The 15877-nt window shown below is 43.1% G+C and overlaps 1 protein-coding gene across 2 annotated transcripts in view; it reads left to right on the top strand.

The window, feature by feature from the left end:
• The first annotated feature begins 2711 nt into the window (after nucleotides 1-2711).
• Nucleotides 2712-15877, top strand: part of RNF130 (ring finger protein 130) — an 81999-nt gene continuing 68833 nt past the window's right edge. Inside the window, exon 1 of one of the 2 annotated variants that reach the window (XM_045026981.1) lies at nucleotides 2712-3431. In XM_045026981.1, coding sequence (XP_044882916.1) covers nucleotides 3170-3431 — 262 coding nt within the window. In that variant the 5' untranslated portion in view covers nucleotides 2712-3169. The remainder of the gene's footprint in view (nucleotides 3432-15877) is intronic. The other variant, XM_045026980.1, reaches the window with a different exon arrangement.

The following is a 15877-nucleotide window of genomic DNA, read 5'->3' as shown; positions in this document are numbered from 1 at the left end:
AGGGAAGGAGTAAATTGCCTCTCCTCCGTCCTGGGGCTGGTGCCTGCACCAGTGCCAAGATGAATCCAGCTGTTTACGAGGGCTGCTCTGTGAAAAGCGGTATTTCAACAGTAAAAGTGCTAGCTCTGAGTTTGCTTTAAACACCACAGAGCTGCTGGCCCATAAAATTAAACTGCCATCTGTATTCCAAGCATGATGAGACAGGGTTCTGGAACATTACCTATGAAGGCATTATTGAAATATAAGCATTTGTCATTACCGTTGCCTTGTGGTCCCTCCCCCTTGTATACAGGATGAAAGGTTTTGTAAAATGCTTAGAGGCCATTAGTGAAATCATTGTGGTTCTTCACCCAGCATTTCCCAAGCAGGAGAGGGGGAAAATATATGATGCGAAAGCAGAACATTCCACTGCTGCTTCAAAGACATTTCCTGCATTGTATTGACATTTCTATAGAGCTTTTCATAAGCAGCATCTCAGAGGATTTTACAGCTCCACAAGTTACATGCCTTTAGTGGGCCTCGTGGGCCAGTTTCTGCTCTCAGAGGCACACATCTGATTCCCACTACCTTTGTTGGAAATTACACGGACGTTTCCAAGGACCGAATTTAACCACTTGGTTACAGGTAAAAGAAAATACAGAACGTTCTTTCTCCTTGCTAGCTCACATGCATCTGTGACCAGGTGCATCACAACAGGATAAGCTGCAACTGTTATAGAGTGGAGCAGTTTAACCACAATATTTAAGGTTAATCACTACCCTTATCTTGAGGCCTTCCACAGCTGTTGGTAAAGTCATCAGGGAGTGCATATCTCAAAAGAACATCAGCACAATTATTTGCTCAGGAATTCAGAAAGTATTCTCAACAAAGGCCCTGTGAAGGCTGAAATACTGGATTACTAATTTTCCTTCCCATAAATAAGTTTCAGATACTTTGCCTATGTAAGACCTGGAAGGGTTTTTTTGGTGTTTTATTTTTGATTATTCCTGTGGCCATGCACAGACCCAGATCCTTGGAACTTCTATGATGTTATTTAACTGAAGAAATCTAATTATTCAAACCATGATATTACAGAATTCATAGGATTAACATTTTTTCATTTTACTACAGAAAACAAAGGCCAACTCATGCAGCAATGGCCAAATGTCCTGGCCAAATTCCAAATCAGGTTGTTATCCCGTAGTCCATACCTACTTAAATTCTCTCTTTAGTTTCAATTGGCTACATTATTTTTTACTTTCCCACATAACCCCTCCTTCCTCCCATGCATACAACACACATTTTTCCATTATAGACATGTGCTTTTAATCATGCTCACTGATCTGCTTGGTACTCAAGAGAACTCTGGATCTTAGAGGTAAAAAAGCTAAAAGAATAATGGAGACCCTCTAGGCACAGTATTTGTCCTTGTCTAAATCCCTGAATCAGAAAACTGAGTTAGTGAGCCAAGTATTTCTTCAATATAATAACTGTAAAGTATCTAAAATGGCCCAACCATTGTATTTAGGGCTCTTAATAGTCTATTGAATTCTAGTTTATGTCCTAGAGGCACTGACAGGGCTTCGGAGGAAGAATGGCAGCAGTTGTGTTTTGCAAATTCTTTTGTTAAGAAAATTGAGCCTGTCAAAGATCAGATGCCGTTTCAGATCAAAGTCTTGAGAGTCCAACCTGAGGGCATTGTTATGTCCTTCTGATTTTCCTTTCAGTACATTTAAGGCAGAGGTGGCAGTCTTGGAGACAGAGGGGCCATGTCCTGCTCATACATATCACACTATGAATCCTGACTGACTCTGGTGATTCACTGAAGTAACTGAGAGCAGAATCTGATCCTGTTGTCCAGAGACCATCCTCATGTGGTCCCAACCAGAAGAGACCTATCTCTCTAGGGGCGAAGGGCAGCTCTCTCCCCAAATCTACTCTTTCCCAGGCCCACTGACAAAGAGACCCATTGCACCTCCCTCCCTTAGGCCTTGCTCAGCTTTGTCATCCCTGCTCCCCTGGGGCAGCCAAATCTGTGGGTTCAGCCCCACCAGAAGGTGCAGCTCCCAGCACTTCCCAGCTGGGAAGGAGCCACTGCAACCCCTCAAAGGAAGTAGCTAGGATCCTAGTAGGAAGCACCCTTTCTCCCCAGCTCCTCCACTCCCTCTCCCTTGAGTGTGGGGTGCAGCAGACTGCTGCTAGCTCCACCCCTTTCCCTGACTAGCCCCGCCCCACCTGCAGGCACCTCCCCTCAGTGTAATAGCCATCCCCTTTCTAGGTAGCCTCGCCCCAGGGTGGGTGTGACTGCCTGAAGAACCGCCCCCTCCCCGTGTTAGCCACGCCCCCAAGCGGGTGTGACTCCTCAGAGCCCCGCCTCCCCCTCATGGCGATGGGCGGAGGTGGGGCCTAGCGCGCCTGCGCAGCAGGCGGGGAAGTAGGAGCTGGCTGTTGTCGGGCTCGGTGCGCCGAGCGCGGGCTCGGGGATTGCCTGAGAAGCGGGGGGCGGGTCAGCGCCTCCTGGAGCCCCGGCCCGGGGAGGGAGCTGCGGGGACGGGGACGGGCCCGGAGCCGGACATGGCGCGGTAGCCGTCAGCGGGAGCGGCCGGGCAGCCCCCGCGGCACCGAGCGGATCCCCGCCCGCGGGGGGTGGGGGAGGCTGCGAGCCTGAGGGGGCTCCTGAAGCGAGGGGGAGGGGCTGCGAGCTCCCGACGGAGTCCGAAGCGCGCGGGGAGGAGGGGGGGCGGGCGCCCCTGGCCGGTGCCGGCTGCGCGCCCAGCCCGGTGACCCGCAGCGGGGGCAGGCGGCTGGGGGCGCTGGCTGCCGCCCGCTCTCGGTAGCAGCGCGGGCACAGAGCGGGACTCCCCGCCCGCGGGAGGAGGGGGGAGCTGCTTCGAGCCGCGCCAGCCCTGCGCTGACCCCCGAGGCCGGGCTGTGGCGGGCTGCGCAGGAGCCGCCCGCGCCTGTGAGTCCAGTTTCGGGGGGGTTCCTCGGTAGCTCCCTGGGGCTCCCTGCAGGGCCGCTGGCCCCTGGATGGGCTGCCTGGGGCCCGAGGGCTTCCCTGCCGCCTCCCGAGCTGTGAGTCCGCGGCCCCTTCCTGCCTGCGGGGGGATAAACACGCGCGCTGGGCGGTAGGAGGCGCCTTGGCCTGTGGAGACGCTTCACGTCTGTGCTCGTTCGACTTCAGCTGAAGATGATGCTCGCGGAGTGGACTTCCCAGTATTGGAAGCGTCTCTCTTCCTTGCCCGTCTTGCTCCTGGTTCACTGTTGTGTCTTGCTGGCTAGCGCGGATAATACCAGCCAGGCGTATTACACAGCCCTCATCAATGTGACTGTATTGAACCCCGACCGAGTCAGCCCTACCTTACTGAGGATCGATCGTGGACGCTACGGGCAGGATTCCCCCAAAGTGGAGGTCAAAGGCCTGCTTCTGGCCCCAGTGCCTATCAACGGAGGTAAATATCGTTGACCACCTCTTTCCCTTTATTGTGAATGGAGGGGCTGTGCCTTGAAAGTGTCCCAGATCTTTGTATGGGTTTTGGATGGTATGCTTGATTATTGAGTAAGATGATGTTGGGTAGCGCACACAAAATAAACACACAGCTACGAACAAAATAAACTTGGCCGGATGCTGTCTTGTGCTGTGGTGACTAGTAGACGATCTAATCTGATCTCAGAGTAAATCATTCACTTGCTATCTGGTAACTGCTCTGTCAACAAGATATCTCTGTGTGTCAGGCTGGCAGATTTTCATTGTTATCTCTGGCAAAGAAGAGGAGGGAGGACTTTCCCTTGCTAGAATATTCATAATCTGTTTCTGAGTGTGCTAATACTGAGCAATTGTACAGGGGTTCAGCAAGTGTTAGTCATGTCGAGACTCATGCATTCTTTCTGAATTAATGGCAGTGTTTAGATATTAGGTATTTTTGATACATTACTTTGTTTAATGCACTATCCCCAATGTTAAAATTGCTAAATTGTCTCTTCTCAGAACTTCCATACTAGATATTTATCAGGAGAATTTTATGTGTCTAACTGCATGAAACTACTTGATTGCGTAGTCACTTATACGCTTAACCCTTATTTCTATGTATTTGCAGTTACAGGATGGTTGAAGTCACTAAACTTGCATCCTGGTGTGTCTCAGACACCCACAGTATGCTTGCATCTGATACAAGCAGTACACCATATATGTGGCTCTGTAATTACGCCTTACCCAGATTTCATCTCTTATTAATGTGTGCACTATTTTTGTAACTAGTATGATATTAGCATTTTAAATAAAATGTGAATGTAATAGCTTTAACTTTTTTGTTGGTTGCATTCTGATAAATAAAATGTGAGCTTCTTAGAATATTAACCTATTCATGTTGTTCTTTTAATGATACTCATTTTGTCAGGGCTGGAATTAAAGCCATTAACTAGGAGTACTTAAGCAAGTCAAAATAGTAAAAATTTTAAATGGTATTTCTTGAATTAAATGATGTATCACGTGGTTTGCAGGCCTGCTACCTTTCTTGGATAATGGGCTTACTTGATGGATCGAATCTGGCTCCTAGCATGTTTTCTGGATGCTGTACTTCTGCAGAGAGAGAGAGGGGAATATAAAATAAATTAATCTTCTACTGCTTGTAATGTAAACCCAGAAACTAACATCTAGTATTTTGGGGGAGGGGGGCAAAGTGTACATTTTTTAAATAATTGAAAACATCTTTTGAATTGTCATAATTACCTGTCTCAAATCCTAACATCACAATATTATGTTTTGATGTTGAAGGCCACTTATAGGGTTTGCCTTGACTAGGCTAAAATATGAGTGGATTTTTTGTCTTTGTTTTTTGGAATGTGGTAATATGTTTTAAAAGTCTAGTGTAGTGTCAAAGCAAGTTGTATTTTAGCCCATGCTAGCTGGTCTAGTTGAAGCCCTGAGCTTCACTAGAGTTTTTAGAAGTGTTACTTAGACCATGCTAGAATAACACATTCTGAAAAACACTTTTTTTTTATCATAGTCAAAATAAAACCATAGAATGATTGTTCCCAAAGGGCACTTGGGAGGGATGGATTTTGAATTCAAATAAAGGCCCTCCAGTGGTGGTTGACCTCTTTTTTTGAGTCTCTGTTCTCTCCCACTTTCCCCTCCTTCCTCACCCCCCGAAAACTTGACATGAAATTAAGATGCTGTCTTGGTGAAGTGGAAGGAGATGCAAAACAATGTCTTATAGATGGTATTGTATCTCTTTAACATATATTGTTTTTAGTATATGAAAGAGTCTAGCATCTGGATTTCCTTTACCGCAAAGTGCTGCATCTTTTATCAATAAAAATTATTGATGAAACAGTCCTTAATTCTATTTTAGCAGTCTTTTCCATTCTATTCTGATAGTCATCTCCAAATAGTTAATGAAAGTATTTGTCAAAGAATGATGGTATTTTCACTGGAATAACAAGAGAAAAGCTAAATAAAATCTTAGCAAGTCCATAAACAGCCTTAAAAGTATAACATGACAAATAATTTCAGCTAGGCAGCATGGTGAATCATGAAATTGCAGACCTGAATTATTGCGGTTTTGACATGCTGTAATAATTAATGTTTGATATGTCATCACTTGCTGAACAAGTTCAGTTCTGTCCTTCAGCTTGTCAAGAGAAATCTATAAAGGTAGACCCAACTGTCTTCCACTCTTCCTTTAATCTCTTTTATGAAGTGCTTTATACTCCTCTGTTAAAACCTTGCATATTTTGCTTTATTTGTGCAAAGACAATTTTCCCACAGGTAAAAATAATAGTATCGCACAATTCATTTAGTGTAGAGAAGATTGAAATATTTATTTCACAAGCTATAACTAACATACTTGTTTGCACACTTATAAATAGTCTTAAGGGTTTTTTTGTTGGTTGTATTGCTGTATTTGATAAGTGAGCCTTAATGCCTAACTGCTAATAGCAGTTGCCCTAATACCTTTATCATTGTCTGTTTAACTTGCTGTAAGAGTTTTAGAAGATAACTCTTAAACCAGAATAACTAGTGCAGTCCTTTGCTGAACTAGGACTGTACATCGACTCTTTACCTGCCACTTAGGCTGAGCAGAAAAGACCTTGTATTTGTGATATTATATATGCAGATTTACTGATAGTGAAGTTAGGGCTTGGTAGCAGCCCACTCAATCACTGTCTTGCATGGAATTTTCATGAACCTGGGTGCTCAGCATAATGACTTTGCTTATGCATATACTGAGAGCATCCATGTGTTGAGGACCTGAAATGCCCCTCTTTGTGTGCAAATGTTACTTCAGTGCACTGTAGTCTCTTGTTCATTGCATATAGAGAAGTAAATTACTTTACGTAAGTAAGTAAGTTAATGCCACATAGTGGCATTAGGACCAATCCTGAAGATATTTAACTGCCATAATGGGACTCCTCCTGGTACTAGGTAATTTTCATGACTTGGCTCTTTGTTTACTCAATATTTTTATATGCTATTAAAACAATTTTTTAAGATGCTGTAGTTCCCTGCAATTGTGTGGTGGTTTTCCCAGACATTAAAGATGTGATTGCATCATGCTGCAATTTTTTTTATACTTCTGCATTTTTCCCTTCTCTTCTGTCCACATATGTAGCTGAAATATTTCCGGTTTAATACTCTGTCCTGTTAGTATGCACATTAAGACAATTTGATTTCCCTATGCCTTACTAAAACTTGTGTGAGTTTGATATCTGGTTTCAAAAGCTGTATTCCACCCAAAGAAACTGTACTTGATTAGATGGTAATTTGCAAAAGTGATTCTGTGAACATAAATTGCTAGTGTAACTTGAATGATATGGCTATGTCACAGTTATCCCTAAAATGGAAATACAGCATAAATATATGTACACCTTTTGTAAGTATGATAATACAAAGGCTGAATAGCTCATCTGTTCTTGTGTTCTCCACTTACATATGTTTTGGGTCCTTTTCTCATTACTCCAAAAACTATAGTTGTTTTTTTAATTACTCAAAACCAAGTACTTAATTTTTATCCTGAGAATATGTAATTTCTAAATATAGAGATGATCATAAAATAAGTACTAATGGGGAAACCACAGATTACTTTGACATCAGTACTGAATAATTATGATGAAAGAATTTTTTTTATAGGTCTGTTACTAGCTTCTCTAGGACTATAGGTACAGTTGGTATTTACCATTTTAAAGATTATTCTGTCACTTTAAATGAGCAAAATTAACTCCTTATTTCAATATCGGTTAGACTCTGACAATGTAGTTTTCTAATAGATCTTTTTGTAATGATCCCAGTGATCATTACTGTGTTTAGAGTGGATTCTTATTGCTTGCTCTAACTTTGAAATTTTCTCTGGAAGATGTTTTTTTTTTATAAAGGAACTAAGTATTTTATGGAGTATATTTTTTTCAAAGTGAAAAATCTTGGGAATTGGGAACTTGTAGTGGTCAATATTAACCCATGATCACTTGTGTATGTGTACAATCCAGGGATTTAAAACAGACATAAAATAAACCAAGGAAACTAAACCATAGGAATTTGGCTGTTGTAACTTGTTTTTCCCAGAGATGCTTAGCATCAATGGTTAGAAATGGTGTACTCCCATCCTGCAATTTCCTTGGCTTAATATGTGAACACCTTGAAACCTCTTGTTTTTCAGCCATTTTCTGTTGGAGGCAGACGGGTGAGACTTATCTGAATACTTGTTCCTTCTTTGTGTGAAAAAGAAACTATTGAGCAAAATAAGGATGTCCTTTTCTAGGGGTTGAATATGCTATTTTTGCAAATCCCAGTCAACCACATACTGTTGCATAGTACTGTTTTATTATTTTTTATTATGACAGCACCTATGGAGCCTGTTTGGGCTCTGCTATACTAGGAGTTTACAAATAAAACACAATGCCTGCCCTAGATTGTTCACAATCTTGAGATTTAGACAATATGTGACTGGTGACTAAACCAACTAACTGGAGCAGGGAGAGCATTGTGAGGAAAGGGTTGTGGCAGAGATGGGTGTGGATGCATATAGCCTAAATCATGTCAGACAATAGGGATTAGGAGATATAGCTAGACTAAAACTGTACTGGGGTTTACAGTTGTAATTAAAGTTTTCTGTTGAGCCACCAAGAAAAAAAAACAGATTAATTCTCATTTCGAAGTGCTTCTCCTAATCAATTTAGTTAAATCCAAAACACTGCCTTTTGTAGCTAAAATGCTCTTTTATGTAAACTCTGATAGTTTTTTTAAAACTGTTGACTAGGTCAGATTTTGTACAAGCACTGCTTTTTAAAAGACTATCACACACATGACAAAACCGATACTGCCTCTTTTAAAATAGGAGGAAGTAAGGTGACTGCTGCTTTTCTGCCATTAATTCTTCCAGCTGGAGTTCTATCCTCTCAATTCTAATGTATAAGTCTTATTATATTTTTGCTGCACAAACCTGCATGTTTGAATGTTACCTAAGTTAGACAACTTTTGGAAGAGCTGCCAGGCATTGATGGCCCTGTGGCACAGCTTGTTTTGAACTTGCTCATGTTAACAAATCCATATTTCTGTAGCCCTGCAAATAGCAGGTATCCGTGGATATCCACTTCCAGGGATGAGGATATCTGTGGACCATTTATGAGGAACCAGCATGGATACAGGTACAAATTTTGTATCCACGCAGGGCTGTGACGGTAAGAGTAGGTGAGCAGCTGTGAGGAACCATGGCGCGGATCCTCCACCTGCCCTGGGCGGAGTGCCTGACGGGCAGGGACAGGAGCCAGGGGTTGCTCGAGTCCTCCACCCAGGGCAGGTGGAGGGTCCGCCATGGCTCCCCTCAGCTGCCTGCCGACTCCTACTGTAGCTGGGCTGCGGCTCTGAGCCACCCCCTTCCCGAGCCAGGTCAGGGAAAGCCGCGCTAGGAGCTGTGGGGAACCCGAGTATCTCCACCTGCCCTGGGTGAGCGGGCTAAGGGACAGGGAGGCTGGGGGCAGGGGCCGTGGGCTGCTCGGGCACCCTGCTCAGGGCAAGTGGAGGGTCCGCCGCGGCTCCCCACAGCTGCCAGCACATCTCTCCCCGACCGGCTTCAGAGGCGGGGGGTGCCTCGGAGTCTCAATCCAGCCCCCAGTGCCCTGCAAATCCACGAATATCCGCATCCGCAGATAATTTCTGCGGATTAGATGCGGATACACATTTGTGTATCCACACAGGACTCTACATATTTCTTCAAAGCAGATCCTTTTTCTTCTAGGTTGTTCAGTTTCTACAGCTTTCATAAAAGTTCTTGCATTCCTAGTAGCAGCCCTCAGATAGCAAAAGAGCCCTATCTCTCCCTTCCTGGACAACTTGTTAATGAGGGTCCCATTTACAGACAAAGCAACAATGGATACCCAGCATGCAACCTGGTTTCTGGAGGATTATGTCTTCATGTTGCATCTAAAGAGACAAATATTGATTGTGATTAAAAATTGAGACACCACCTACAGTATAAGGTATTAGTGTCATAGGAGAGGTGAGGTAAGTTAAGGGCACTCACATGAGAAGTGAAACTACAATGCATTGGTGACCTTCCAGAAAACACCATCCTAGCCACCATGGATGTAGAGGCTCTCTACACAAACATCCCACACACTGATGGAATACAAGCTGTCAGGAACAGTATCCCTGATGATGCCACAGCACAACTGGTTGCTGAGCTCTGTGCCTTTATCCTCACACACAACTATTTCAAATTTGATGACAATATATATCTCCAGATCAGTGGCACTGCTATGGGCACCCACATGGCCCCACAATATGCCAATATTTTTATGGCCGACCTGGAACAACGCTTCCTCAGCTCCCGTCCACTCACACCCCTTCTCTACCTACGCTACATTGATGACATCTTCATCATCTGGACCCATGGGAAGGAGACTCTGGAAAAATTCCACCACGATTTCAACAGCTTCCACCCCTCCATCAACCTCAGCCTGGACCAATCTACACGGGAGGTCCACTTCCTAGACACCACGGTGCTAATAAGTGATGGTCACATTAACACCACCCTATACCGAAAACCTACCGACCGCTATGCCTACCTTCATGCCTCCAGCTTCCATCCCGGACACAAGCACTGAGGTACAACCGTATCTGCTCTAACCCCGCAGACAGAGACCAACACCTAGAAAATCTCCACCAAGCATTCTCAAAACTACAGTACCCGCACGAGGAAATAAGGAAACGGATCAACAGAGCCAGACGTGTACCCAGAAGTCTCCTACTGCAAGACAAACCCAAGAAAGAAACCAACAGGACTCCACTGGCCATCACATACAGTCCCCAGCTAAAGCCCCTCCAACGCATCATCAGGGATCTACAACCCATCCTGGACAATGATCCCACACTTTCACAGGCCTTGGGTGGCAGGCCAGTCCTCGCCCACAGACAACCTGCCAACCTGAAGCATATTCTCACCAGTAACTGCACACCGCACCATAGTAACTCTAGCTCAGGAACCAATCCATGCAACAAACCTCGATGCCAACTCTGCCCACATATCTACACCAGCAACACCATCACAGGACCTAACCAGATCAGTCACACCATCACCGGTTCATTCACCTGCACATCCACCAATGTAATATATGCCATCATATGCCAGCAATGCCCTTCTGCTATGTACATCGGCCAAACTGGACAGTCTCTAAGGAAAAGGATAAATGGACACAAATCAGATATTAGGAATGGCAATATACAAAAACCTGTAGGAGAACACTTCAACCTCCCTGGCCACACAATAGCAGATCTTAAGGTGGCCATCCTCCAGCAAAAAAACTTCAGGACCAGACTTCAAAGAGAAACTGCTGAGCTTCAGTTCATTTGCAAATTTGACACCATCAGTTTAGGATTAAACAAAGACTGTGAATGGCTTGCCAACTACAGAACCAGTTTCTCCTCCCTTGGTTTTCACACCTCAACTGCTAGAACAGGGCCTCATCCTCCCTGATTGATCTAACCTCGTTATCTCTAGCTTGCTTCTTGCTTGCTTATATTTACCTGCCCTTGGAAATTTCCACTCTTGCATCCGACGAAGTGGGCATTCACCCACGAAAGCTCATGCTGCAAAACATCTGTTAGTCTATAAGGTGCCACTGGATTCTTTGCTGCTTTCACATGAGAAGTCTACAACTTCAGAGACCTCAGTCTCTGTCTCTCAAGAATGTCATGCATAGATATGCCAGTAAGGGCCTGAGTCCCCATGAGGCTTCTTCAAAGGTTCTGTCTTTTCCATACACTCTGCTGTCTTGTTTAGTAATGAATCTCTCTTCCCCCCCCCCCCCGAAACTGGCTACCATGTTCATCTTCTGGTGATTGAAGGACAGACTTATAAAAGGATTCCTTGTACGTGAGGCAGATGGAGCAGTCATAATGACCAGTGCCAATCTAGGAGAGTGGAGTACTTACTGAAGAGCAAAGATCAGAGACCTGATCCCAGGAAGAGAAGAGGCACAATATAACTGGCTAGAGGTCAGGGCCATCCAGTATGGGTTCACAGCATAGATTCCTTCTGTGCATTTTCCATAGTCTTGTAATGACAGACCACATCTCTGCCATGGCCTATGTAGACAAAATGAAGTATAACCACATCTTCATCTTTCCAGAAAGACGCAACTGTTGGTGTCTTGGGCAGAGCAAACCTGTTACCAGTATGCACCATACATAATAAGGGAAAGCTGAATACCACCACAGTGAGGCTTGGCACTAGGAAGAAAAACAAAGACCCATAACACCAAGGCAATGGACCTGTTAGCCTTTTCTTGCAACCACACAGTGTCTAGCTTTTCAGGAGGAGGGTTCATGAACTTGGCCAGCAGCCACTCCTCAAATAGTTAAGGGATTGGAAGGAAAACACACTTATACCTCTTCTAGGACCACTACTTGTTGAGGAGAACTATTCAACATGGCAAGTAGGTCTACCCGTATTTCTACTACAAAGGGACCTGCCTGTTGTCACAAGGGCCAATCTTGCACCAAGAGCTAGATAGGCTTGAACTAGCTGCCTGATATGAGAAGAATTGACTGTAAGAGGATAATCTGATATGGTCACTATGTGTTTGGTCTCAAGGAAGACATCCAATATGACTTATTTCATTATGTGGTCAAGCACTGGTTTAGGGATCTGTGATACTCTGTACCCCAAAGCAACACCCTGGCACCTCCATATTCACCACTGTCAATATAATTGATATATTTTGTACAAAGTATGCCTTGTGAGGTATCATTTTAATTTTTGATCTGTTTAATATTAATATCCTGTTGGATTGTATGTGCTATCATTGTTTGTGAAGTTATGAAGTTTGCTATGTGTGTGTTACTAAAATATGTTGTGACGTTGGAAACACCCACAACCAGCCTTTCAGGTACAGAAATGGTGCAGCCAGACACTGATAATGGCCCATTAAGGGGAATAATTCACACGAGGACTAACCCAGGAACTGTATACAATGGAGACCTCTCAGAGAAAGCACATAGACAATGGAGACTGCTTGACTCATGTCATAGCAAAAGATCTTTCCAGCAAGCTGGAGGAACCTATAAAGGAGGGGAAGTGACATCATCATTTGGCCTTATTTCTCCCCCACCCCCAAACTCAACATCTGGAAACACGTCTGGAGGACAAACAGTGAACTGGGGAGGTGGTTCCAGGCTAGAAAGGAGAATCCCAGCCTGTGTATTAAGGAATTATACCATCAGAGTGAGACACTGATTTAAATCCTGTCTAGTTTATAGAACTCAGATTTACTTTTATTTCTTAGGTAATCAACTTTGAGCTGCATGCTTATTACTTATTATCACTTTAAATCTATCTGTAGTTAATAAACCTATTTTTATATCTAAAATTGTGTTTTGCTTGAAGTTCTTGAGAAATCTGATCAGGAACAAAAACTGGTGCATGTCCATTGAGGGGGGGGCGGACTGGGTAATAAACTTACACTGGTCGGGCTTCTAACCAGGGCAGGACAGTACAACCCTGAGGTCCTAGGCTGGGGAGCTGTGGGGAGTCGGCTGGAGCCTCTGTATTGTTGGTTCATGAGTGGCTGGTGAAAGTATTCATGTAACTCAGCTGAGTGTGTCCCTGCCTGTGGATGGCTGTGTCAGTGCAGTATTTGGAGTGGTTTGCAGCTTGTCACAGCATCACAATGTGAGAGGGAGCCCAGGTTGGTGAGACAAAGGGCTCAGCGGTTCCCCAGTCCCAAGTTGCACCCTAGGGATCCCATCATAGGATCAAGGCATCATTTCATCAGAATTAGCCAAGGTTAGGGGAACTTGAAGGTGGTGGCCATGTAGTTGTCTTTTCACACATTTTCCAATTCTGTAACCAGGACATGGAAATGTCATCTGATCTTCCTTTTGAGAGGAGCTGTGCTGTGACCTTGTGTGCGTGTAAAAATGTGTACATAATTGTAATATATCTGCCTTCAACTGGGTTCACATTGCTAATAAAAGACCATTATAACCGATGTAGACCTTAGACAATGAAAAGGAATATTTCTTATCTGTACTTACTGGAAAAGTCCTTTTGTTCAAATAGTAAGTTCAGACTGGCCATTCCTTGGGTAGAGTATTTTCTGTTGTGAACTTGGATCAGAATTGATCTTGGTTGAAGGAAGTTTTGTTTTTATTATGTTCTGTATAAGGAGACAGAAGTGCCCATAGTTACACTTAATTCAAGAAAGTAATTTCCTTAATGGGGTAGTGAAGATCCTTATTTTTGGTTATGGAAATTGCTTATGGAGAGGGATGCACCCCTTTGTGCCAGTGACTGATGATCACTTCAGTCAATAGACTTGTTATATGCAGATTAATTGAAACAGAAGAGGAGAGATTTTTATGGCTAAACATTAGATTCCACTAGTTATGAAATGATAGTTTGCTAAATTGACTTTTGCTATTATCTGTGAGAAGGATGTCCAAACTGCATCACTCAACAAGTTCACAGTACAGCAGCAAATATAGGGAAGGGGATATGGGACAAATACTGATTGTGCCAGTCCTAAGATGGACCTATATGCTGGTAACAGATCACTTTGAGTTAGCCCACATAATTGCACTTGCATCTGTAGTGAAAAGTACAAAAATAGCTTTCTGTTTATTGATACTTTTTCTACAATAATGAAATGACATAAATGACTTCTGATCAGATCTCTTCATATGTAAGTGATTTGTATTAGCAATCATTTAAATTACTCTTAAATTGCTTTTCATTATGTCATGGAGACCATCCAGCTGATATATTCAAGTCCTAAGCTTGTGAAAAATATTGTACATTCCAAATGGCATCTGAATAACTGAGCATAGATGACGGATGATAATGGACAACTATTGACAATTAAACTTGCTGACTTAGTTCGGTTATCTGTCCCTTACAGTGCTGATTGATATGCTCAGCACTAGTGCATAGTAGATATTTTATAAATTCAGTAAGAAGGGGGAGTGATTCACTGTAAGGCTTAGATCCTCTGGAGTGTATTAAAAACCATAATAAAACAAAAAACCCACCAAAAAGTACTGACTCTCCATTAGTGTTCCCTGTACACTGTGCAGTTGTCAGCAATAACAGACTTTATGGAACTTATGCTACGTACATCAGATGGTAAATTTTAAAGATGTTATAATGAGTAGTGGTGCTGTATCTCAAACAAGGATATACCTATAATAAAATTCTGTTCTCATTTCTAAAATTTTTCAGACCCTGTCTTCTCACGATCAGTTTGAATACTATTCCTTAATATGTTTTGACTGCTACAGGAAACTGTGCACCTTAGTACAGTTTTTTTTTTTTTAATTTTTACCACTTGTAATTTCTGGTTTTGGTCATTAAGTGCTGCTTACAGGATTGCTATGCTACATTTTGTCCCCCTCTTTTGTATTTTGGATATTCTTGTACCTCTAAGTTTCATGACTTCAAAATTAATTTTTTGCTAGAGATTATACTTGTCTAATATTCGTAGGATATATATTGTCCAGGGCATAAGTAGCGTTTAAACAAATCAAGTTTCTGGTTAAACTCCTACAAGTGGAGTTTTTCTGCTGGTTTTAGGTCTTTTTCTTCAGGCTCCCTTTAATAGAGAATTTGGCTATAATCTTCCCACAGTTGCTTAGTAGGGGTTGGTAAAGGCTTTCACTCAATCTACTGTCCTTACCAACACAGATCTGATGTGGATGATTATATCTTCTCTACTTGATCAGAGCTTTTGTCAGATTTACTACAACTGACATGCCTGAAGTACTGTCTCAGATATCTGACTTAGATGTTTCCAATATTGGCCATAAAAACTTTTGTCAGGCTTGTTGCCTCTTCTGTAGGAAGGCCACCTAACTGAATCAGTAAGTTACAGCAGTTTATTCCAAGCTTCTAGCGAGAAATGCTACAACAGATTTTTGTAGTACTTAGTTGTCCCTCACATGGACTGCTGCATTTATTGTGCTGTCGTACCTTAGGTTCTCAGTTCTGGGAACTTTTGTATTTTTCCCCAGATTGCTTCTCCAGATTTCTGTGTTGCTGAAGTACAAAGTATAGAATAAAGCAACAAAGAGTCCTGTGGCACCTTATAGACTAACAGATGTATTGGAGCATGAGCTTTCGTGGGTGAATACCCACTTCGTCAGATGCATGGGACAGATCCAGACTAACACGGCTACCCCTCTGATACTTAAAGTCTAGAATGTCTCAGAAGCACTGGTTTACACAATTGGATTTCTGCTTCTAACATGCTCTTTCTCTTTGGAAAAAGTAGAGCTGTTTAGATTTCTTAAGGACACTGCATCAAGACCACATAATATTGTTTGACATTAAATAAATCAGTACTGCTTTTAGATGAATTCAAGACCTTGCTTATAGTTTGGCTCACTTGTGAATGAACACACAGCTGC

This window comes from Mauremys mutica, chromosome 8 (genome assembly GCF_020497125.1).
Source record: "Mauremys mutica isolate MM-2020 ecotype Southern chromosome 8, ASM2049712v1, whole genome shotgun sequence".
Taxonomy (NCBI): Eukaryota; Metazoa; Chordata; order Testudines; family Geoemydidae; genus Mauremys; species Mauremys mutica.
Note: the sequence above shows the minus strand (reverse complement) of the source record. Positions and strands in the feature narration are given on the sequence as shown.